At 48.8% G+C, this 26178-nt stretch overlaps 1 protein-coding gene across 2 annotated transcripts in view; it reads right to left on the bottom strand.

The window, feature by feature from the left end:
* The window catches only part of LOC138293602 (serine-rich adhesin for platelets-like), a 620895-nt gene that overhangs the window by 517502 nt on the left and 77215 nt on the right, over nucleotides 1-26178 (bottom strand). For both annotated transcript variants that reach the window (XM_069232871.1, XM_069232872.1), the window contains exon 3: nucleotides 18971-19053. In XM_069232871.1, the coding sequence (XP_069088972.1) occupies nucleotides 18971-19030 (60 nt within the window). In that variant the 5' untranslated portion in view covers nucleotides 19031-19053. The remainder of the gene's footprint in view (nucleotides 1-18970; nucleotides 19054-26178) is intronic.

Raw genomic sequence — 26178 nt, 5'->3', positions numbered from 1 at the left:
GGATCATCCTGACTCATTCCAGTATGAGTTGGGGACTGCATCATTGGTGGAGTGGCTACCGGTGATGGTTGTGGTGAGCGTTGTGGAGATGGTGGCGGGGTTACTTGTCTTGCCACCTTTGCCTGTGGCTGCTTGTCTTTCTCTTGGAAGGCAAGTTTTCTTTTCATTCAAATTGGGGGAAGAGTACTGATCTTCCCTGTGTCTTTTTGAATGTGGAGCCTTCTATGAGTGTAATCTGGCTCTATTGTCTCTAATTCTTGTCCGAATCTGTGTCCTTGCATTTGTGACGACAGGCCCTGTTCCTCTGTGTAGGAACTTGATTTAGGTTCCGAGGCCAGATGTTTCGGTATGGAAACTTTTTCGGCTGTCTTTTTCGGTTCCGACGACACTTTCTTGAGCTTCGGCGTACTGATCTCTCGGTGTCGACTCGTTTTGGTGCCGCCCTCTCGGTGCAGAGATTGCTCTGACCTGGTGTTTCCGGGTCGAGTCTGCTCTGTGCCGGTATCTCAACCGGAGTCGGATGACTTCGACACATGCGTGCCCTTTTTCGGTGCCGATGGTCGGTCACCTATTTTTCGGGTTAAGCCACGGCCTGCTGGCGGTGGCGTCCCCTGGGCTTTACTGTTTTTTCCGTGAGTTTTGTGTATCGACGTCTTACGGTTTTCGGCGTCTGTTCGGGATCGACCTCGTCCGAATCCTCAATGGAGAAGGTTTCTTCTTCCTCCTCTAAGTGTTTTTGTCCTGTCGGCGCCGACGCCATTTGTAGTCTTCTTGCTCTTCGGTCTCTTAACGTCTTCCTCGACCGAAACGCTAAACAGGCCTCACAGGTATCCTCTTTATGTTCTGGAGACAAACAAAAATTACAGACCAGATGCTGATCTGTATAAGGATACTTGTTGTGACATTCGTGGCAGAAGCGGAATGGGGTCCGTTCCATTAGCCTTGAAGACACACGTGGTCGGGCCGACCAGGCCCCGCCGGAGAATCGAAAACCCCGAAGGGCCACCGGAGCTCTTCAAAATTCGGTGTCGATTTGTTCTAACTAACCCGATACCGAACGCAAATAATACCGTCAAATTTTCCGAGATTTTAACTAACTTTCCGAACCGAAACGCGGAGCGAAAAGGAACACGTCTGAACACGATGGCGGAAAGAAAACAATCTAAGATGGAGTCGACGCCCATGCGCAATGGAGCCGAAAGGGGAGGAGTCCCTCGATCTCGTGACTCGAAAAAAGACTTCTTTGAAGAAAAACAACTTGTAACACTCCGAGACCAATACTAGATGGCGGGATGTGCACAGCATGTGTATCTGCAGCTACACATGCCATCGAACATATATATATAGATATATATATATATATATATATATATTTGGGGTAGGAAGGGCATTTTTAGTTTTTAGGGTGGGTATGGGTTTTGAGATGGGGTGGTAAGGGTATTTTTAGTTTTTAGGGTGGGTATGGTATTTAGGGTGGTAAAGGTATTTTTAGGTTTTAGGGTGGGTATGGGTTTTGGGGTGGTAATGACATTTATAGGTTTTAGGGTGGGTATTGGATTTAGGGTGGTCAGGGTATTTTTAGGGTTTAGGTTGGGTATGGGTTTTGGGGTGGTAAGGACATTTTTAGGTTTTAGGATGGGTATTGGATTTTGGGTGGTAAGGGTATTTTTAGGGTTTGAGATGGGTATGGGTTTTGGGGTGGTAAGGGCATTTTTGGTTTTAGGGTGGGCATGGGTTTTAGGGTGGTAAGGGCATTTTTAAGTTTTAAGGTGGGTATGGGTTTTGGGGTGGTAAGGGCATTTTTAGGTTTTATGGTGGGTGTGCATTTTGGGGTGGTAAGGACAATTTTTAGGTTTTAGGGTTGGCATGGGTTTTAGGATGGTAACAGCATTTTATTGGTTATGGGTGGGTATCGGTTTTGGGGTTGTAAGGGCATTTTTAGGTTTTAGGTTGATATGGGATTTAGAGTGGTAAGGGATTTATTAGGGTTTAGGGTGGGTATGGTTTGTGGGTGGCAACGTGTGTACACTGTCGTTGACACAGTCAGGAAAAGCCGGCACTCCAAAACAATAAATTTCACCAGGTTTTGAATTCGACTGACGCGTTTTGACAACGACAGTCTTAGTCATAGCCAAACTTACTGATTTCATGCCCTACTTCCCACAGAAAATAAAAAACCTTTGTTTAACATGTATAGAAGACAGACTCGCTCAATCAGGGATATCTCAGATCATTATGAGTACAGTTCTGTGTGTTACAATATCTCAGCGAATGTCAGTTAGTTATCCACAAGATTTAAAATCAAATTAAATTCTAACATCGTTTATCATAATGCACAGCTTATAATAATGTAGTGATGTTTAAAATCAATACCAAACCTAATACATCAATGTAATTCTGCCAAGTGGCTCATTTAACAAACAGATCGACCCAACTTATTCCTTACTACTTAGCCCAGAGGCCTATATCCGCTCTGATTTTGCACACACAAATTATTTATTTAAACAAAAAGTATATATTGTTTAAACCTCCGTCTGGATCTGAGCAATCCCCCTTAGGAAAAATCTAAAGGAAAAGACATATCAACCCATTAATCATAGACACAAAACCCACAATATGTATAGAGAATGGTTCAGCCTGTGTATATCACCTGTGACAGTGAAATCAAATCACATTATAAAGGATACAGTAAGAAAACCCATTCATGTTTAATTCCACGAATTTCTTAAGTATGACTTCATTAGCCTATATAAACAAAAAGTTCCTCATCCTGGTTCAATCCTCCCAAAATTTACTTTTCAGCATAATAATGTATTCGGACTCCATCCTTCTCAAAGTGAGTTCTCTGACACCTCCTCTCATAGTTGCCATCACCCTGTCAAAGCCAAAAAAAGACATTCCATCTACCTTACCATTATGCACCTGTTGATAATGTCTAGCCACTGGGTAGCTCAAACAATATTTGAAGGTCGTGCTGTCCACATATTCCAAACCACAAGTACAGGTCAACACACAAACCACCAAGTCTGCGTTACAATTAATAAACTTTCTGATCTTGACCTACTTCCCTGTGGGGAGAGTAAATGCTTTTTGATTGGTACTATGCGTACAGGCCTTTCACTTTGCACATTTGTAAAAAACATTCTGGGGTTGTACCCATGAGTTGATGTTCCTGGAAGGATAACTGTGCACCAATATGTCCCTTAAAGAACAATTTTTCCTATATGTTATTCTAGTGCAAGAGCTAACCAAATTTCTAATTGTCCCATCAGCTTTGATCACATGCCAATACTTTTTTAAATGTTTCTTACATTGCAGGAACCCATATCATAAGTTGTAACACATCTGATAGTGGTGTCCTCCTTCTTCTTGCCCTTCAGTACAAGCAAACTGTCCCTCTTCACATGGGAAACCTTCCTGTTTGCTGCCTCAATCACTTTCATGGGATATTCCCTAGATCTAAATCTGCCCACCATATTTCTGTATTATTTTCTGAAAGCATAATCTGTACTGCAATTTGTCTTAGCTCTGAGCAAATTCCCATATGGGATGCTCCATATCAGACTCCGTGGGTGTTGACTATCAGCATGTAAAATGCTGTTGTCAGCCGTACTTTTCCTAAAGAGGCTCGTATGTTGGGTATCCCCTTCTACTGTAACTTGAATATCAAGGAACTCCATGGAGGAACTGTCCATTTTGGGAGTGAATTTCAAATTTAAATCATTACAAGAAAGCTGTATCAAGAATTCTTTCAAAGTTTTTTCAGGTCCATCCCAGATCATAAAAAGATTATCAATGTATCTTGTCAATGAAACTATATGGTTAGTCCATCTCTCATTTCCATCTGACCATACATGCTGGGACTCCCACCACCCCATAAACAGACGTGTAATTGGGAGCAAATCTGCTTCCCATCGCTGCCCCTGTTACTTGCTTGTACCATTGATCTTCATACAGAAACAAATTGTTCGCCAGACAAAATCTTAACATTTCCAACAATATCTTGGAATGATTGTATTAACTTAGAAGTTTATCTTTGAAAACAATATTGGCAAGCCTGGATTCCCAGATTATGAACTATGCAAGTATACAGAGACACCACATCAATAGTCACAGTGATATAATTGGACTCCCAAGGAATAGCCTGTATTTTTGATAGAAAGTCCATGCTGTCTCTGCAGTATGAGAGAAGACCAGAAAAACATGAGTATAGAAAATGGTCCAAATACATAGAAGTATTTTCCAGCAAACTGCCATTCGCTGAAATAATGGGTCTGCCCGGTGGATTGGTGTTGTGATTATGGATTTTGGGCAACATATAAAAACACGGTACCCTTAGTTTCTTATTCAGTAGAAACTGAAACTCATCTTCTGACAGAAGGCCCTTATTCTCCCACTTAACCAATAGGGAAAGTAAGATGCAATGGACTGTTTGTACAACTGCAATGAAGATTTCCCATAACTACCTGACAGTCCCAACTGCCTTCTCGCCTTCTGTGGATATTTTTCCAAATCCCACAAAACCACATTTCCACCCTTATCAGCCGGTTTGATCACAAATAAGGTGGCCTTTCTGAAGGTTTCTAAGGCCACCCATTGACCCATAGTTAAATTATTGGCAAATGTATTACCCATCTCCTGTCTCACTTTCTGTAAATCAAATATCACAGCCTCATGGAAAGAATCAATATTATTATAGGGGGCACCAGGTTTGTATCTGGATTTTGGCCTAAAATCATTTCTACAGGTCTTGTCCCTCTCCAAGCGCATTTAACATAGCAACTCTCTCAGTACTCCATGCTCTTTCACCCATTTACAATTCTCTCAATATTGCCAATCCATCAATATCACCAATGCAAAACTCCCTAGTACTCTCCATGGAATCCAAGTCTCCTGCCAGACAATTCTCCCATGATATCCCTCTATCCTTATTCCTATGCTGGGAAAAAATCTTCAACAATTTCAATTTTCCAACAAATAAAAATAAATCAATGCGCGTTGTCACATAATCAAAATTGGCAGTGGGACAAAAAGATTACCCCAGTTTCAGCAGAAAGTGTTCGTTTGGAGTTAGTGTATGAGAGGATAAGTTCACCACAGTTAACTTGTTCTCACCCATTATTTGTTCCTTTTGCTCTACCGTGTATCCTTCCCATGCGGCCTGTTGGATTTTTGTAGACGTGCCTCCCCTTCTGATTTTTCTCCGTCCTTGCCACCTTCTCTTCCTTTTGGAGGATTTCTCTGTGGGCGTTGGCTCAGTTGTAAAAAAACATATTCATCCAGATTACTGAAGGGTTGCCCCTCAGTTTGGGCCCTGTCCCGCTGTTCCTCCATATCAGGCACAATGTCCGAACTTAACTCAGACGTCACTAACTCCTCTTGCTTCATAGAGCACATTTGTTGATATTCCTTTCTTGCATCTTTATATTTCTTACCAAAAGTCAGGATATGTCCTGTGGCATAGTCAATCTTATCTCTAAGGAATTTCCTTCTTTTCTTCACTTTGATCTCCTCCTCATATTTTAGTCGTACCTCCATCTCCTTTATGAAATTTAAGATTTCCTCCTTAGCCAGGTTCTGGTCAAGCTGTGCTTTCAGTTTCCCGTTTTCCTCACTTACTTGTTCAAGCTCTGTAGCCGCATATTTAGACAATAGTCCCAACATATTCTTGCATGTCGATGCCATTAGGGATGACCATTCTTCCAACAGCTTGGGATGTGGGTTCTGATACATGGGAGTGATCATTATCCTCAGTCCACGCGGTACCCTACCAACTTCAATATAGTTACTCAACTAAATAACTTCCCAACTGCGATTAATTTCCTTTTTACACAGCATTTCATATTGTGTCAATTGTTGTTTAAGAGTTAAAGACACTGATGTGAAATTTTGCTTCCCTTATTGCCATCCATATGGTGACCATCCGCATTTTCTTCAAATAAACTGCGGGCTATTTCTAACCTTTGATGTAAAGCCTCACTCATTTTCGCCAAAATAGTGAGAGACCCTTCTCTCCTCAAACCGTCACAGTCCAGAAGTACATTACAACCTGCAGCTGTTAAGGAAATAATCCTCAAAAACCTGTATATGAGTGTAGATTCCTAATTTCCTGTTGTGTGGCAACATACTGGGAGTCAAAAGTTATATATGGAAAATGCATAGCTATTGGCTTTTAAATATAGGTGTTCCTCTCTGAGCCAATCTTCAATCTTTGCTTGTCGACTGATCCCAGATTCTTACTTGTTCACAGCAGTTCCCCCTAATCACGCGTTTGCGCACTTTAGCCTCAACTATAGGCCGTAGCTCTTATGGACAATAAATGATTTTCCATACGGCCTTACGATATACTTCGCGGACAGCTACCCAGTGGCTAGACATTGTCAGATGCATAATGGTAAAGTTGATGGAATGTACTTTTTGGCATTGACAGGATGATGCCAACTATGAGAGGCGGTGACAGAGAACTCACTTTGAGGAGGGTGGAGTCCGAATACATTATTATGCTGAACAGTAAAATTCCTGGAGGAGAGAACCAGGATGAGGAACTTTTTGTTCATATAGGCTAATGAAGTCATACTTAAGAAATTTGTGGGAGATGATGAATCAGTGGTGATCATGAAAAGCAAGCATAAGCACAAAATAGATGCACACAAGTCAACGTCTCCAAAGAAAAAAAATGCATGCTTAAGATATAGATTTTCATTTCCCCATTAGGGTAAATATCCAGCCATAGGGCAGAGATGCAGAGGCTGTGGAAACGAAAGAGAAACGAAATGCGTCACAGTGAGAAGAGAAAATGGAAGCCAGAAGGTTCCAGAAGCATTCTTGCCACACTCACAAGGCCAAAAGGCAACATCAGTTGTGACAAGTAGAAACCAAGCACAGCCGATCATCATCAAGTTTGTTATGTAAAGACTCTTCAACGTCATTATCAAGCACTAGTGAAGAAGATGAATGTGCGTTAATGATATCAACTAAGAAATGACACGCACATGTAGGATTGGCTATTTGTAAAGAAAATCAAAAGTCAAAGGATAATCACCAAACAAATCGACAAAACACATTTGGAAGTTCTCCTAAAATGACATCAAAGGTGAACAATTGCCCCACAACCTTCATTATAGACAGTGGTGGGTCGATTAACATCAAGCCAATAGAAAAGTTGAACAGTCTATCTCCCGTGCCACGCCTTATACCGACAAACAGGAAGGTATAAACATCAGCTGCTTCTAAACCGTTACAAAGTCAAGGGCTATTTACAGCAACCATGCAACATAAAACAACGTCAATGCAAGTGCCAATTCATGTCCTTCAAGGAACTTCATCCAGTGCATGCCTCCTTAGTTTTTCCAATGTTGCTGACATAGAACTGATATCTGTCAACCACAACCTCCGTGCTCAGTCAACACCATGTAAGGTAGTTCCAGTCATTGTTTCATGGGCTGGGAAGACTTAAGAAAATGAAAATGCACTCCCTATTAATGAGGGTATTAGCCTTGTTGCTCAACGGCACCACATAGTCGCTTTTCATTTACAAGAAGCTGTTGAGAAAGAACTAGAAACATTGTTAAAGCATGATATCATTGAATGCTCCACTGGTCCTCCACTGTGGGTTTTGCCCATTGTTGTGGTGCCAAAAAAGAACAGTGGAAGTGTAGTGTGCATATGCGTTGATATGCGTCAGACCAACAAAGCAAGTGACGGAGAAAGCGATTGTGGTCCCCTCATCGCAGACATGATTGTGCAGCTGAATGGAGCCAAACTCTTTTCCCGTCTTGACCAGAACAAAAGATAGCATCAACTAATGCTGGAAGAAAACTGTAGGTACATTACTACTTTTTAACTCATGTTGGTTTGTTCTGATACAAAAGAATCAGGTCCTGATTTAGATATTGGCCGACGAGATACCCCGTCAAAGCAGTGACGGATATCCCATATGGGTGAATGACTCCTGACCTGCATGCACTACCATCTGCTAGTCCTCACAATATGTAACCTTTCTGTGGTCCTTCTTGGTGATGGCTAGTTATTGCTCAAGGTACATTCATGACTTTGCTACAGTGAGAGCCCTGCTGCAAGACTTAACAAAGCGAAATGTTCCATTCCAGTAGTCTATTGAAAGCGAACAAAGTTTCAAAGAAATAAAATATGCAATTTCTGAAATGGCTTATATTGACCCCAAGTTACATACTGGAATCACAGTAGATGTGAGCCCGGTGGGGTCGGGGGCAATCCTCACTCAACACAATGGACATCCAAATGCTTAGAGACACATTGGGGGTCATTCTGACCTCGGCGGTAAAAGGCGCTTTCCGCCGGTCAGAAGACCGCCATAACACCGCCGCGGCCACGGTAAACCGCCACGGTCATTCTGACCCGCAACTGGCAAACCGCCAAAAACCCAACATCCACAAAAGTCCGCCACACCAACGGCCAGCATAAAACTGGCGATGACCAAACCTCCACCGTCACGCCAACAGAAATACGCCCATGCCATTACGACCCACGAATCCACGCGGCGGTCTTACAACCGCGGTATTCCATTGGCGGTACACACCGCTGCGCTCAAAATACACACACCTTTACAAAACACTACCACATTGGACAATTTCAAATACACACACCTGATACACATACACACAACACTCCCACACACCCAATACAATATAAAACACACACCCACATCATCCACAAACCCTTACGACAAAAAAAATCACGAACGAAGGCCAGAGAGAGACAGCGCAGAATAGAGAACACCATCACACAGAGGCAAACCACACCATCACCCACCCAATATCCACGCACAAAACACCACACACCACCACACTCACCACCCTCTACAACACATACATCACCCCACACCTCATCCACACCACCCCATGGCACCCCAAAGACACCCCCGGTTTTCAGACGCTGAACTCCGGGTCATGGTGGAGGAATTAGTTCGGGTAGAGCCCCAGCTCTTCGGGACATAGGTGCAGCACACCAGCATTGCCAGGAAGATGGAGCTATGGCAAAGAATAGTGGACAGGGTCAACGCTGTGGGACAGCATCCACGAAATCGGGACGACATCAGGAAGCGGTGGAACTACCTACGGGGGAAGGTGCGTTCCGTGGTATCAAGGCACAACATCGCGGTGCAGAAGGCTGGCGGCGGACCCCCACCTACTCCCCCTGAATTTACAGCATGGGAGGAGCAAGTCTTGCACATCCTGCATCCTGAAGGCCTCGCAGGAGTAGCTGGAGGAATGGACTCTGGTAAGTCAAACCTTCACCACTTTATTCCCCCCACCCCACCTGCATGCCAAATCATACCCCCACCCTCACCCCCACCCCCATCACCCCAACTCCTTGCAAATGGCTCACCATCACAACCCACCCATCCCAACACCTAGCCCTGCATGCCTCCACAAAGCATGGACAACCATCACCAAAGCATGCCCTTTGCACATACACATCTCCCCCACAAGCCACAGTCACAAAATCCCCCACACAGGAATGCAAGCACTGGGGTACACGGGCACCCACCCATTGCACGATATGGCACACAGAGAAGCAATAACCATACTCCTATTCCCCTGCAGGACCCGAACGCCACCACACCGCCCAGGAGGGACCAGAAATGTCCATCCCACCCCCAGAAGAGGCCACCAGTGATGACAGCAGCTCTGTCGCCCTGGACCCAGATGACCAGCCCGGCCCATCGGGGACCTCGGGACAGTTGGTTCCCCTCACACAGCCACAGGCCACAGCAGACCTAACCCCCTCTGGGAACACCAGCACAGCTCCCACCCAGCGGGCCCATGCCTCTGTCTCCAGGACACGTCAATCAGCGGTGTGTCCACCACTACAGGGCACCCAGGTTAACCCACCACCCCAACAACAACAGGGACCTGGGGGCAGTGGTAGTGGGCACACGGTCCATGGGACAGAGGCCCAGGAACACAGGGGAACTGGGAGGGCTGCTGTGCGACAGGGGGGGGACAGGCCCAGGGAACCCACTCTCCACAAGGCCCTCTCCTCCATCATGGGAGCATACCACCACTCCCAGGAGACGATGGCGACGGTCCTGGCCAGGTTCCAGGAGATCCAGGTACTGCAGGAGCAACAGTACATGGGGTTCAGGGAAGAACTCAGAAGCATCAGTTCCGCAATGGGCACCATCGTCGGGGCTCTCAACCAGATTGTCACCACATTGCGGAACCATGTGGCACCACAAAGGGCCCCTGTCACTAGCATGGACCATGAACAGGCTACCACGTCCGCCGGCGCAAGTGGACAGGAGGCCCCCACACAACAACAGGCCACCAGAACCCCACCCCCTGCAGAAGAAGAACCGCCCGCAAGCGGGGCCTGAGATCTCGGAAGAAGACAGAGTAGGATGCCAAGACACCCGCCAGCAAAGGATACCCCCTGATGTCATCCCACTGTCCCACATTGTCACCCTGTCCAACCTTAAACTGCCCCTGCTCCATCCTTCCACAGGCATATGGACAATGCACCTGTGAGACTGAAAATCTGGACTCTGCCATGGACATTCCTCCACCCTCACCCATCACCGATTTTCAACCATGTCCCTAAATTGTGCACTTTAATAAAATCACTTATTGCACAAAAATAATCAGGAGTCTGCCTGTATTTTGAACAAATGTATTAGACATAACGGTGCCAAAATGTCCAGTTATATTGTGATGACAACATACCACTGTCACACAGCTGTAGTCCATGGGGAAACAAAGCAGAGGTCACGCAGTGGGGCCCACATCTCTGAAATTGGAAGGGAAAGTCACAACTCAGTTAACATACACTGGGGGGAAACTCAGACAGTAGAGAGGCAGGAGACTGTATGTAATTGTAAAATGCCGGTGTTGATTCTTACCTGTGTGTTATTGAAAATACTGTAGTATCACTGTGTCCCTGTTGTCTGTGTCGTCCCCGTCGTCTTCCTCCTCTTCACTCTCCACAGGCTCCACAGCTGCCACAACACCACCATCTGGACCATCCTCCTGCAGGAAAGGCACCTGGCGTCGCAAAGCCAGGTTGTGAAGCATACAGCAGGCCACGATGATCTGGCACACCTTCTTTGGTGAGTACATTAGGGACCCACCTGTCATATGCAGGCACCTGAAACTGGCCTTCAGGAGGCCGAAGGTCCGCTCGATCACCCTCCTAGTCCGCCCATGGGCCTCATTGCACCGTTCCTCTGCCCTGGTCCGGGGATTCCTCACTGGGGTCAGTAGCCATGACAGGTTGGGGTAACCAGAGTCACCAATTAGCCACACACAGTGTCTCTGTAGCTGTTCCATCACATAAGGGATGCTGCTATTCCGCATGATGTACGCGTCATGCACTGACCCAGGGAACCAGGCATTTACATGGGAGATGTACTGGTCAGCCAAACAGACCACCTGGACATTCATCGAATGATAACTTTTTCTGTTCCTGTACACCTGTTCACTTTCTCTGGGGGGTACCAAAGCCACATGGGTCCCATCAATGGCACCAATGATGTTGGGAATATGTCCAAGGGCATAGAAATCACCCTTCACTGTAGCCAATTCGCCCACCTCAGGGAAAACAATGTAGCTCCGCATGTATTTCATCAGGGCAGACAACACTCTGGACAACACCTTTGAAAACATAGGCTGAGACATCCCTGATGAAATGGCCACTGTTGATTGAAATGACCCACTTGCCAAAAAATGGAGTACTGACAGAACCTGCACTAGAGGGGGAATCCCTGTGGGTTGGCGGATGGGTGACATCAGGTGTGGCTCCAGCTGGGCACACAGTTCCTGTATAGTGGCTCTGTCAAGTCTGTAAGGACAACATGGAGCACAGTGTCAAGCAACCCACAGGTACGTTCACAAAGCTTGCACAGTACACGATTCTCTATGCATTGAATGGCTTGTATGAGTGGCAATGCAAGGCCTAGGCCTGTGTGACGCAGTAGAATTTAAGCCATGTGGGCCCTTGAAATGGCGGCTGCCTGACCTGTGAAGTGTGACAATGGGATGTGAGGTCAATGCACTGGCGTGGCACACCGTGGCGGTCAAAGACCGCGGCGCAAAGCCGCATTGGTTAACATTGAACCCTATGGGTTTCAGGAGCCAATGACGATGTGCGCCGGCGGTCGCGGTACGCACCGCCGCGGTACGCACCGCTGCGGGCGTGACCGCCATTTTCTATCTGCTTAATCACTCGAGACCTGATCATCCACAGGAGAGGACCTATACTGCAAGTGCTGCTGTGACCTCGGTCTGGAAGAGACAATGGCTGCTGCGACTGGGGAAAGGGCCCCTGCCTTCACTTCTGAAGAATTGGAGAAACTCGTGGATGGGGTCCTCCCCCAGTATGCGCTACTCTACGGTCCTACAGACCAACAGGTTAGTACACTGGGACCATGCTTTGTGGGCAATGCCTGGGTTGAGTGGGGTGAATGAACGATGGTGGGGAGGGGAGCGAATGAGGCATGCATCAAACAACAGATGAGAGCATGTGCTACATGGCAAGGGTGGGGATGGGGGGCCACTCACATCGAGCATGCAGAAAATGATGATCTTTTATTTTCTCTCCCTGTACATGTCACATAGGTCAGCGCCCATCAGAAAATCGACATTTGGCGTGCCATCGCCAAGGACGTCCGGACCCTGGGGGTCCACAACAGACAGGGCACCCACTGCCGCAAGAGGTGGGAGGACATTCGCCGCGGGAGCAGAAAGACAGCGGAGGCTCTGCTGGGGATGGCCTCCCAACGTAGGAGGGGTGCCACTCGTCAATTGACCCCCCTGATGTCTCGGATCCTGGCGGTGGCCTACCCAGATTTGGATGGGCGCGTGAGGACATCACAGCAGACACAAGGGGGTGAGTACAAGCACATTCTGCTATCTTAGCGCGCAGTGGAGGTTTCTGGGAGGGGGAGGAGGGATGTGAGTATCCCTAGGCTAGGGCGCTTTCTGTAGGCTAGTCCCACTCGTAAGGCATGGCCCTGTGCCCCCGCCCTCCACCTCTGTAGGGTGCCAAGTACAGCTATCCATGGCCCTGTGTCACCTATGTGTGCTGTTGTCGTCCATTGGCTTGTAGGCCAAGTCTCACTGATTGAGTAGTGTACCCTAAGTGCGCAGCGTAGTGCAGGGGGCTTCTGTGTCTGTCCTCTCCGCCAACTGTGGTGCCAATGCATGCACTCAACATGTCTTTATGTTCCCCCCCCTTTTTTTTTCTGCTCTTCCTGTTCATGTGTGCATTAGCATCATCTGGCGGAGGAGAAGTGGCATTGGAGCACGAGGGAGCTGCATCTCACATGGCCCCGGAGGGCCATGCAACGGACTCTGATTTCACCAGTGAGACGGAGGGCGAGGGGAGCTCCACAACGGGGACACGTGGAGACATCAGCGACACAGACACATCCTCGGAAGGGAGCTCCCTTGTGGTGGTGGCAACATCCGTGCCCACCGCAACAACAGGTACAGCCGCCACCCAGCGCACCAGCTCCGCCCTCCAAGCAGCCCCTCAGCGTTCGTCCCGTGCCCGCTCGCACACCAAGGCGGGCATCTCCTTCGCCCCAGGCACCACAGGCCCTGCCCCAGTTACCCCTGCTGCCCTCAGTGAGGAGGTCATTGACCTCCTCCGGACGCTCATTGTTGGGCAGTCTACCCTTTTGAATGCCATCCAGGGTGTAGAAAGGGAGGTGCACCGGAGCAATGCATACCTGGAGGGCATTCATTCGGGTCAGGCTGCCCATCAGCGATCGTTCAACGCTCTGGCCTCAGCACTGACGGCAGCCATTGTCCCTGTCTCCTGCCTCCCTCCTCCAACTCCCTCCACCCAGTCCCAGTCCCCTGTTCCTCTGCCTATCCCAGACACACCTACAGACCACCCTGCACACACCTCAACACCCAAGGGAAGCTCATCCAGACATAAGCACCACACATCCCACAAGCATTCACACAAGCAACATCCACATGCAGACATACCAACAGCCACTGCCTCCTCTGTGTCCCCCTCCTCCTTGTCTCCCTCCTCCCTCCCAGTGACGTCTCCACTCACACTTGCATGCACAACATCATCAGCCACTACGTCCATCACCAGCACACCCACCAGAACACTCCGCACACGTGCAGTCACCACCCCCACTGCCATTTACACGTCCCCTGTGTCCTCTCCCACTGTGTCTGTCACCCCCTCATCCAAACCACACAAACGCAGGCAGCCACCCACCCAACAGCCATCCACCTCACGACAGCCTCCGTCACAAGCACCTGCACCCAAAGACAGCACACTTGACTCTCCTACAACCACATCCTCTTCCTCCACTCCCATACCCACTGCACCTACCCTTCCCATTGCTCCTAAAAAGTTTTTCCTCTCCAAAATTAACCTCTTTCCATCACCTGACCCACCCCCTCCATCTCGTAAGAGTCCAATCAGCACCTCAGCCACCACAACCCCTGGACCTACAAGGACCATAGTCCAGGGATATTGGAGGCCACCACCTTCAAGGGCAGCTACATCGGCCAGCAGTAAAGGGACAGCCAGCCCACCCCCTGGGAAAAAATCCAAAAAAGGCAAGGCCCGGCGCGAGAGGACAGAGACGGCAGCCTCCACAGGCACTACCCTGGCACCGTCAGGAAGTGGGGTGCCACCTGGCACATCTACAAAGGGAGGCAAGGGCCACAGGGACTCACGTAAGGATGGCAAGGGCAGCACGGCCGACAAGTCCGGCAGCAGGCTAGCTTCCCAGGAGGGCCCAACCAGCCCCATTCCGGGTGTGAAGGAGGACACCCACGGGCACGGGACACCAGCACAGGAGGGCCCCGCAAGCGAGAAGTCGGATGGCGAGTGAACACCATATATTGTCCGGATCTGGTACCCTGGATACACATGTCAAGCACCGCTGAACAGGGCCCTTCAAGACAAGAACCGCTGAACAGGGCCCTTCATGACAAGCACCGCTGAACAGGGCCCTTCAAGACAAGAACCGCTGAACAGGGCCCTTCAAGACAAGAACCGCAGAACAGGGCACCGCCGTCTCAAGAACCGCTGAACAGGGCCCTTCAAGACAAGAACCAATGAACAGGGCACCGCCGTCTCAAGAACCGCTGAACAGGGCACCGCCGTCTCAAGAACCGCTGAACAGGGCCCTTCAAGACAAGAACCGCTGAACAGGGCATTCAAGACAAGAACCGCTGAACAGGGCACCGCCGTCTCAAGCACCTCTGAACAGGGCCCTTCAAGACAAGAACCGCTGAACAGGGCCCTTCAAGACAAGAGCCGCAGAACAGGGCACCGCCGTCTCAAGAACCGCTGAACAGGGCCCTTCAAGACAAGAACCGCTGAACAGGGCACTGCCGTCTCAAGAACCGCTGAACAGGGCCCGCCGTCTCAAGAACCGCTGAACAGGGCCCTTCAAGACAAGAACCGCTGAACAGGGCCCTTCAAGACAAGAACCGCTGAACAGGGCACCGCCGTCTCAAGCACCGCTGAACAGGGCCCTTCAAGACAAGAACCGCTGAACAGGGCGCTTCAAGACAAGAACCGCAGAACAGGGCACCGCCGTCTCAAGAACCGCTGAACAGGGCCCTTCAAGACAAGAACCGCTGAACAGGGCACCACCGTCTCAAGAACCGCTGAACAGGGCACCGCCGTCTCAAGAACCGCTGAACAGGGCCCTTCAAGACAAGAACCGCTGAACAGGGCACCGCCGTCTCAAGCACCGCTGAACAGGGCCCTTCAAGACAAGAACCGCTGAACAGGGCCCTTCAAGACAAGAACCGCAGAACAGGGCACTGCCGTCTCAAGAACCGCTGAACAGGGCCCTTCAAGACAAGAACCGCTGAACAGGGCACCGCCGTCTCTGCACTGCTCCGCTGGGCCCTTCCTCTCAAGCACCGCTCCGCTGGGCCCTTCATCTCAAGCACCGCTCCGCTGGGCCCTTCCTCTCAAGCACCGCTCCGCTGGGCACCGCCGTCTCTGCACCGCTCCGCTGGGCCCTTCCTCTCAAGCACCGCTCCGCTGGGCCCTTCATCTCAAGCACCGCTCCGCTGGGCCCTTCATCTCAAGCACCGCTCCGCTGGGCCCTTCATCTCAAGCACCGCTCCGCTGGGCACTGCTGTCTCTGCACCGCTCCGCTGGGCCCTTCCTCTCAAGCACCGCTCCGCTGGGCACCGCCATCTCTGCACCGCTCCGCTGGGCCCTTCCTCTCAAGCACCGCTCCGCTGGGCCCTTCATCTCAGGCACCGCTCCGCTGGGCCCTTCATCTCAAGCACTGCTCCGCTGGGCCCTTCATCTCAAGCACCGCTCCCCTGGGCCCTTCATCTCAGGCACCGCTTGCCCATTGGCAGAAGGGGCAGGCTCGGATCAGTGTCGGGCAGGGCTGCACGATACACTCTGGGCACCAAGACACCTCCAGTACCAGTGGAGTCTGTCATCCACTTGAGAGACTGTGGCGTTGCACTCCCCAGGATGGCACAGTGGGCAACCCACCCACTGTAGAGACTTGAGAGACTGTGGCTTTGCACTCCCCAGGATGGCACAGTGGGCAACCCACCCACTGTAGAGACTTGAGAGACTGTGGCTTTGCTCTCCCCAGGATGGCACAGTGGGCAACCCACCCACTGTAGAGACTTGAGAGACTGTGGCTTTGCACTCCCCAGGATGGCACAGTGGGCAACCCACCCACTGTAGAGACTTGAGAGACTGTGGCTTTGCACTCCCCAGGATGGAACAGTGGCCATGGAGGCCCCTCGTGGATCTGGCGTCGTGGACTCATGTGGCTGAGGTGCCCCCCCTTCCCTTCCCCCTGAGGTGCCTGTAGTTTTGCTCTCTGATGCCCCTGCAGTGTTCTCTCCAATGGATTTGGGTCTCCTGTGTGGGCTTTGCCCATGTGTTGAGGACCATTGGCCCACGTACAATGACTGAAAGCCAATTTTGACAGGACATTTTACATATGTGTATATAGTTATTGGATGTTCGAATTATTTTTTTACTTAGCCTTACAATATATTTGAATTTCATGATCATATTATTTTGTCTTTGCATTCTTCCGGGGGGTTTGGGGGGTGTCACTCTGAGTTGTTGCTCTGCATTGATGTGTAGGTAGTTGGGGGGGGGGGGTGGGTGGTGTCGCGTATGTGTGTGCCTGTAATCTTTTCTCCTCCCCCTCCCCTGTGTCGTAGGTGCAGTACTCACCAATGTCTTCTGCGCCGGCGTTCGTGCTCCTGGTAGAGGAGCAGGTAGACAATTGCTGGTAGGATGTGTAGTTCGGGTTCCCTGCTGTCCAGATTCCTCGTGGAGTGTGTAGAGGTGAGCGTTTTCCCGTTCGTAGTCTGTTTCCGCCGTGTTTTTATCGGCGGGGCTCCCGCCCCGGAAAAGGTGGCGGATTGGTGAGTTGGGATAGGGTGGGCAGTACATTGACTCCCGCCTGTCTGTTGGCGGTGACCGCCGCGCTGTTTGTTTGTCCCGCCGTGGCGGTCGGAGTGTTAAAGTGGCGGTCTCTGTTGGCGGTTTCCGCCAGGGTCAGAATTCCATTTTTTAAAACGCCAGCCTGTTGGCGGGTTAGCCGCCGCTTTAACACCTACCGCCAGGGTTGGAATGACCCCCATTGTGGCTTATGTCAGTAGAAGCCTGTCTGAAACAGAGTGTGCCTATTCTCAGCCGGAGAAGGAAACATTTTTGTGTGTTTCTGTATGGAAAATGTTTAACCATCATCACAGATCATCAGATGTTACTCATCATCTTTGGAAACCCAAAAGCCAAAGATGCTTCCCCGCTTCGAGAAATGCTGCTTGCAACTGCAAGAGGATGACTGTGATTGTACACCAGCCAGGGAAAGATCAAACCCACGCAGATTACTTTTCACAAGTGCTGCTACATCGCCACAGTTAGACATCCAAAGTGGCTGAAGGGTATCTCAACTTCATCGTAAGGTCCAGCACACCAGCAGCTCTACCCACTGAACAGATTATTGCTGCTACCAATGCAGATAAAAACATGCTCACTCTCAAAGACATCACTGCAAAGCACGCTTGGAAGAAAGGGATTCGGCCCTTTGTTGATGATGTTGAATTCCAAAAATTAAAAAAATGTACAAGCTGATTTATTTGTCACCTAAGAAGGTGTCATATTGAGAGGCTCGGGAATCGTAATAACTGAGAGCCTAAGACAGCAAGTCATTGAGCTGACCGATGAAGGACATTGTAGCCACCTGAAGAGCTCTAAGAGACCGAGTGTGATTCCATCACCTCGCTGAACAAGTTGAGAAAGAGCTGAAAGCATTTCACCCTTGTAACTGTCTATCCCCCAAGGTGACGCAACATCCATTGACAATGTCTGACCTTCCTGCTCATGCCTGGGAGAGACTTTCAGCTGACCTCTTTCGGCCTCTGGGAAATGGACATCATCTCTTGGTAGTCGTTGATGAATATTTGGGTTTCCCTTTGATGGAAGACTTATCATGGACAATCCACAACAAATTCATCGAATTGCTTTGTGACATTTTTGCAGCGTGGGGCATCCCCACTAAACTCACATATGATAATGGCCTGCCTTTAATAGCAAAGAATTCAAGGAGTGTCTTGTTCGACTCTGTCAAAAATCAAAAGAGTACACCTCTCTGGCCCCTTCCACAACAAGGGACCGGAAGACCTCAACCGTCGCCTCAGCTTCTACGCCCCCACCCGTCTCCTCCGTTCCTCGGGCCTCGCGCTCGCTGCCGTCCCTCGAATCCGCCGCTCCACGGCGGGTGGAAGGTCCTTCTCCTTCCTGGCAGACAAAACCTGGAACACCCTCCCCACCAGCCTCAGGACCACCCAGGACCACTCCACATTCCGGAGACTCCTCAAGACCTGGCTTTCCGAGCAGCAGTAACCCCCCCTTCCCCCTAGCGCCTTGAGACCCGCACGGGTGAGTAGCGCGATTTATAAATGTTAATGATTTGATTTGATTTGATTTGTTCAAAATGTTTTCCTCTTACTTGAAAGTTCTTTTTTATGCCCTGGTTTTTGATGTCTTCTGTTGTGTTATTTTTATCCATATCTGCGGTCGTGCAGGTAGCAACTGAAATAAACAATAAGGAAGAATTTATTGAACAAGAATAATTGTCCCACAACAGACAGCCTATACCATCAATAAGGGCAGTTTGTTCTTTTAAAATACATCTTTCTGTGTCGACCACATGAAGAGTGATGTTCACCCAACAGAGGGTCCCTGTCTTTATAGTTTTCTTAAGTAGTTCTTGCACTGCCACCAGTATGTACATCTTGTATGTCTCACAGCAATGCTTATTTTGACCAGGTGTTTGCTAGGGCTCAGCATCAGAGGTCATTTTAGAGCATCAGGACAGGCAGTTGTACATCTGCTGAAAAGTGCTACTCCACTGCTCGCAGGGAGTGCAGAATTATTAGGCAAATGAGTATTTTGACCACATCATCCTCTTTATGCATGTTGTCTTACTCCAAGCTGTATAGGCTCGAATGCCAACTACCAATTAAGCATATTAGGTGATGTGCATCTCTGTAATGAGAAGGGGTGTGGTCTAATGACATCAACACCCTATATCAGGTGTGCATAATTATTAGGCAACTTAACAAAAAACAAATATATACCCCTTTCAATTATTTATTATTACCAGTGAAACCAATATAACATCTCAACATTCACAAATATACATTTCTGACATTCAAAAACAAAACAAAAACAAATCAGTGACCAATATAGCCACCTTTCTTTGCAAGGACACTCAAAAGCCTGCCATCCATGGATTCTGTCAGTGTTTTGATCTGTTCACCATCAACATTGCGTGCAGCAGCAACCACAGCCTCCCAGACACTGTTCAGAGAGGTGTACTGTTTTCCCTCCTTGTAAATCTCACATTTGATGATGGACCACAGGTTCTCAATGGGGTTCAGATCAGGTGAACAAGGAGGCCATGTCATTAGATTTCCTTCTTTTATACCCTTTCTTGCCAGCCACGCTGTGGAGTACTTGGACGCGTGTGATGGAGCATTGTCCTGCATGAAAATCATGTTTTTCTTGAAGGATGCAGACTTCTTCCTGTACCACTGCTTGAAGAAGGTGTCTTCCAGGAACTGGCAGTAGGACTGGGAGTTGAGCTTGACTCCATCCTCAACCCGAAAAGGCCCCACAAGCTCATCTTTGATGATACCAGCCCAAACCAGTACTCCACCTCCACCTTGCTGGCGTCTGAGTCGGACTGGAGCTCTCTGCCCTTTACCAATCCAGCCACGGGCCCATCCATCTGGCCCATCAAGACTCACTCTCATTTCATCAGTCCATAAAACCTTAGAAAAATCAGTCTTGAGATATTTCTTGGCCCAGTCTTGACGTTTCAGCTTGTGTGTCTTGTTCAGTGGTGGTCGTCTTTCAGCCTTTCTTACCTTGGCCATGTCTCTGAGTATTGCACACCTTGTGCTTTTGGGCACTCCAGTGATGTTGCAGCTCTGAAATATGGCCAAACTGGTGGCAAGTGGCATTGTGGCAGCTGCACGCTTGACTTTTCTCAGTTCATGGGCAGTTATTTTGCGCCTTGGTTTTTCCACACGCTTCTTGCGACCCTGTTGACTATTTTGAATGAAACGCTTGATTGTTCGATGATCACGCTTCAGAAGCTTTGCAATTTTAAGAGTGCTGCATCCCTCTGCAAGATATCTCACTATTTTTGACTTTTCTGAGCCTGTCAAGTCCTTCTTTTGACCCATTTTGCCAAAGGAAAGGAAGTTGCCTAATAATTATGCACACCTGATATAGGGTGTTGATGTCATTAGACCACACCCCTTCTCATTACAGAGATGCACATCACCTAATATGCTTAATTGGTAGTAGGCTTTCGAGCCTATACAGCTTGGAGTAAGACAACATGCATAAAGAGGATGATGTGGTCAAAATACTCATTTGCCTAATAATTCTGCACTCCCTATATATATATATATATATATATATATATCAAAGGGGATATTGTCACTGGCCCACCTATATCTTGACAAAACAATGTGTGAGTGCCCACATGCCACTGGCCATGAAGCTGTCGCCGTTGGCTGGCCGAGGTCTGCTGCCTCTTGTGAGACCAGGAGAGGGGGGCCACCATACAGCTCAGAGGAACACTTACTGATTGCAGCTGGAGTTGAGCACCGATGTCTGAGATTGTGGACACGCAGTGGGCCAACCAATGGCAAGCCCATCTGTGCCGGTTTGTGCCAGGCCCGCGCCCACTGCCAGAATCATGGTCCCACCCAATTCCGAGGCTATGACGTTGCAATCTTCTGTGTCCTCAACCCTGGCTGCCGCTCTACATGCTGCTGCATCCCTGCACTACACAACACCAATGGAGCCTTCAACTGCAATCCTGTAAGTTTTCATGCACTTACCCACATCCAACACGCACCACACTGACAGCACCCAACACCCCACTCTCTCCCACTTGCACAGTCTTCCAACCACCCACACAACACTCCACACTCACATGCATACTCTGCAACATCTGCGTACTCACCAAACACACCACAGAGATCTGGGACCTACTGCACGACAATGCCATTGACATAACTTTCCTCAGGGAAGCTTAGTTGAACCCTTCATCAGCACCTGACATCAGTACAGCCATGTTCCCCCCTACAAGACTGCCTGGCAAGACAAACTTCACAAGACTGGAGACAGAATCACCATCATCCACAAGAACATCTCAGCTGCACTACCTCCACGGAGATGTCATTCTCCAGGATGGAATACCTGTTGTTCAAGGTCCACGTCACAGCCAAATTCACCCTAAGCAGCTCTCTCATCTACAGACCACCAGGACCGCACACCAATTTCACGACACTATCATCAACTTTGATGCACCACTCAAGCTCAATGCTAGTAATTACATCCTACTTGGAGACCTGAATTTCCACCTGGAAGACCACACCGAACCCAACTTAAGAGCACTCATTGAAGACTTTGGAAACCCGGGCCTCACCTGAATAGAGGGACCTACCCACATCGTCGGACACCTGTTGGACTCTATTTTCAGCAACTTCAACAACATCCGAGTCGACAAGCCCACAACAGTCCCCTGGACAGATCATGCCATTGTCAACTTTAGCATCCCCGTCCTGGTCCAACGCACATGCATCACTGCCAGACTAGCCCACCTAAACAGCAACAGTATCTTTTCTAAGGACTGGAACACCGCTTCCAACATCCAAACCAAACACAGCAACAGCCTCCCGAAAAGCCATCAAGAATTTCAACCACTGGATCACCTCTTGCGCTGACTTCGTGGCCATCCTCCAACAGCTATATAACAAGATCCAGAACCCGGGCCAGACTGATGAAACTTCACTGCAAGCAACTGGAGCACAAATGGAGAATGAGCCCATTGAACTATGCCCTAAGACGCTATCACCAAATTATCCAGACCACCAAACTTGAGCTCTAAGGTAACTATAACTCGTGCCCCCGCCATGCCGTTTTCTCATCAATAATTTCACTGCAAATGTTGCAGTAATATTATCAGTGATGTCACAGAAGATGAGTGATGTAATATGGGGGTAATCAGTGCGTGGTGAGGGCGCGAGTTATAGTTTCCTTAGAGCAAGATTTATAGTAACTTGAGAGAACTATAACTATCACTGGTGAATATCTGTGGTTTTAGAGTTTAAAGTGTTATGTTGTTACTGAACATTGTACCTCACAATAAAGTTACTTTAACCTTTATTTTTTTCAGTGAATTTCTAGGTATTTTTAACGTAAACTAATATATAATTACCATACATAAATTCAAACCCCTGCGTGCATGGCCTTTTGCGGACAGAAGTCAGGCCCTGCGACCAATCCCCCAAAGGGAGCCAACCCCACACTGCTGTCAGGAATGAAATTGCCATGTTCAGAGTTCGGGGGTTAACCCCTCGGGTGCCTTGGACAAGGTCACCTCGTCCTACACCCGGGAACCGGGGGGAGCTCTAGCGCTCCCCCCATGTGCAAGGCAGGGATGGAAGGGGAAGCCCTTCCCCTTCCACCCCGACCCCCCTGCGCGCTGACAAACACAGAGGGCCTCCTCCCATCGCGCTGGAAGCGTGGGGGAGGCCCGGAGAGGCTTCAAAGGGAAGGAAAGGAATTTCCTTACCTTTGAAGTCTCTCTGAGCGTTTCAAAAGCCGGATTGTTTGCAATCCGGCTTTTGAAACCCACTAGACACCAGGGATTTTTTTTCTTTTTCCTGAAATTGGCAAAAGGGAGCGACCCCTTGGGCAAGGGTCGCTCCCAGGGGGGGCATTTTTTTGGAAGGCCTTTTCTGCCCCCTCTGGGGTCAGATTGGCCTATTATTAGGTCGATCTGCCCCCAGGAGGGGCAGAAACCTCTAGGCACCAGGGATAATATTTTTTTTGTTTTGTTTTGTTTTTTTGCAGGTGGGGAGCGACCCCTTGGGCAAGGGTCGCTCCTAGGGGGGGCATTTTTTTTGGAAGGCCTTTTCTGTCCCCCCTGGGGGCAGATTGGCCTATTATTAGGCTGATCTGCCCCCGGGGGGGGCAGAAACCTCTAGGCACCAGGGATAAAAAAATGTTTGTTTTGTTTTGTTTTGTTTTTTTGCAGGTGGGGAGCGACCCCTTGGGCAAGGGTCGCTCCTAGGGGGGGGGCATTTTTTTTGGAATGCCTTTTCTGTCCCCCCTGGGGGCAGATTGGCCTATTATTAGGCTGATCTGCCCCCGGGGGGGGGCAGAAACCTCTAGGCACCAGGGATAAAAAAAAAATTGTTTTGTTTTGTTTTGTTTTGGTTCTTTTGCAGGTGGGGAGCGACCCCTTGGGCAAGAGTCGCTCCTAGGGGGGGGCATTTTTTTTGGAAGGCCTTTTCTGTCCCCCCTGGGGGCAGATTGGCCTATTATTAGGCCCCCCGGGGGGGGGGGCAGAAACCTCTAGGCACCAGGGATAAAAAAAAATTGTTGTTGTTTTGTTTTGTTTTTTTGCAGGTGGGGAGCGACGGGGGGTTGGGGGGGTAAATTTATTTTAGGCCATTTCTGCCCCCCCCGGGGGCAGATCGGCCTATTGTTATTAGGCAGATCTGCCCCCAGGGGGGGCAGAACCTCTAGGCGCCAGGGCAAATTTATTTTTGTGTTTTTTTGTTTTGTTTGTTTTTTACAGAGATGGGGAGCTACCCATTAGGCAAGGGTAGCTCCCCTGGGGGGCAAATTAGACCATTTCTGCCCCCCCTTGGGGGCCCATCGGCCGATTTTAGATCAATCTGGCCCCAAGGGGGCAGAATCCACTAGCCACCGGGGATTTTTTTTTGTTGCACCAATGTCACGAAGGAGGAGCGACCCCGTAGGCAAGGGTCGCTCCCAGGGGGGGTTGAGGGGTTGGGGGGCAAATTCATTTTAAGCCATTTCTGCCCACCACGCAGGCCTCCCTCCTCTTAAAAAATATGCCGGGTGGGGGGCTGCGAGCCCCTCTCCCTCTGAAAATTACCTTGAGCCCCAAAGGATGGGGGCCCCATACCCTCTCCCCCTAAATAAGATGTCAGATCCCAGGGGATGGGGCCCTGGGGGCCAAAATTAGCCTGGGGAGGGGGGCCACGCACATAAACACTCATCCTTCAGGCCCTAGCCCACCCCGGGGGGGGGGCATTTTTTCACAAACATGCACGGGACATTTGAAAAAGAAATGTTTTGGTCTCACAAGGGGTCTCTCTGGAACCCCACCACCAGGCCTAAGGAGGACAGGGTAATTCTACCCTGCCCCTTATGTCTTTCTTTTACTCTTTTTTAGGACTCAGGACTATGTCCTGAGTCCTAATGTGGCTGCCACCGCTATCTGGTTGAGGTGGTGGCAGTCAATCAGATGTCAACTTCAGAACTGTGGGGATCCGCGGAGGCTCTGCGTCTCCAGCTATACAAAGTTTTTGAGACTGAATTGCTCAAAAACTACTGAACGGATTTACACCAAAACACAAAAGCACTCTTTCGGGACCAAGATCTAGCTTTCTGCCATATTTGGTGTAAATCTGTCCTGCGGTTTAGGCTGTAGCTGTGTCTAGAGTTCATTTTTTCTCAGCCCTCGCTTCACGAATCACCCCGAAAATGTCCATGCGCAAAGTAGTTAAAAAGTAGCAATTTTTTGGGACGTTTCATGCCGATTCTTCAAATGCGCCAAAGTGATTAGCCACATAAAAATGCATTTCCTATGTGTTGCAAAGTCATCTTTTTGCCCTGTTCACCCCCATTTTTTTTGTTGCTGACTGGTGCTGATGGTAACTGACTCTGACTATGCCCGTGGCTCTGTTATCCACACCCAGGCCAGTGCTAGGGTAAAACACACACATGTAGTAGAGTACACTAGGTATTCGTGTACCCTTCCAATTGGCCTGACAGGCCCTGTAAGTCCCTAGTATATAGTAGAACAAGGGGATACAATCTGCCTATAAGCCCCTAGAATATAATAGGGCATGGAGATTAGATGCTCAGCAGTATTTCTGCACTTGGATGTGTGAACCGCTGTGTGCTTTCTGTGCTTTTAAATGCAGGCCTGCCTTGTAGCCTGTCTTTAAAAGTTAAATTCATACCATTTGCATGACAGCCCCTATAAATCCCTATTAAATAATATGGCAAGGGGGCGCCAACTACCTATAAGACCCTAGTACATAATAGGGCATGGAAGTAGAAGCCCAGCAGAATTGCTGCCCTTTGCATGTGGGCACTGCTGGAGGTTTTCTGTCATTTTTAAAAGCAGTCTGCCTCTGCAGACTTCGTTTAAATGGAAATGGCGTCCCAATTCGACTTTGGTGCTACGGCCACTTTAAATGTGATGATCTTCTTTATTTTCACATATTAGGTGTCCCCAGGGTCTCCCATAGGTGTCCCATGGGTGGGCGTTATGTACCTATAAGCAGGGGCCTTATTAAAGATATTTTACAAACCCTGGTGAGGGAACAACTGATCATTTCATTTTTCCCCCATTTTAGATACTGTGCTCCATCATTGCAATTTTGTATTTTGTTGTAAATATAGTAATGAAAAGCATAGAAAAGTAATTCAAAGACTTAAAAGATTTGTTTTGATACATCCAGCAATTTGGCATTCATGAATTTATCACAACTTGTACGGAAAATAATTATAAGGCTTTTCTTTCTGTAAGCCAAAATCCAGACTTCTAAAGGTCCCCTCTTGTTGGTCAGTGCTAACAGGATTAGCAGA

The sequence above is a fragment of the Pleurodeles waltl genome, chromosome 4_2, assembly GCF_031143425.1.
Source record: "Pleurodeles waltl isolate 20211129_DDA chromosome 4_2, aPleWal1.hap1.20221129, whole genome shotgun sequence".
NCBI lineage: Eukaryota > Metazoa > Chordata > Amphibia > Caudata > Salamandridae > Pleurodeles > Pleurodeles waltl.
The sequence above is the reverse complement of the archived record's forward strand: the minus strand, read 5'-3'. Positions and strand labels throughout refer to the sequence as shown.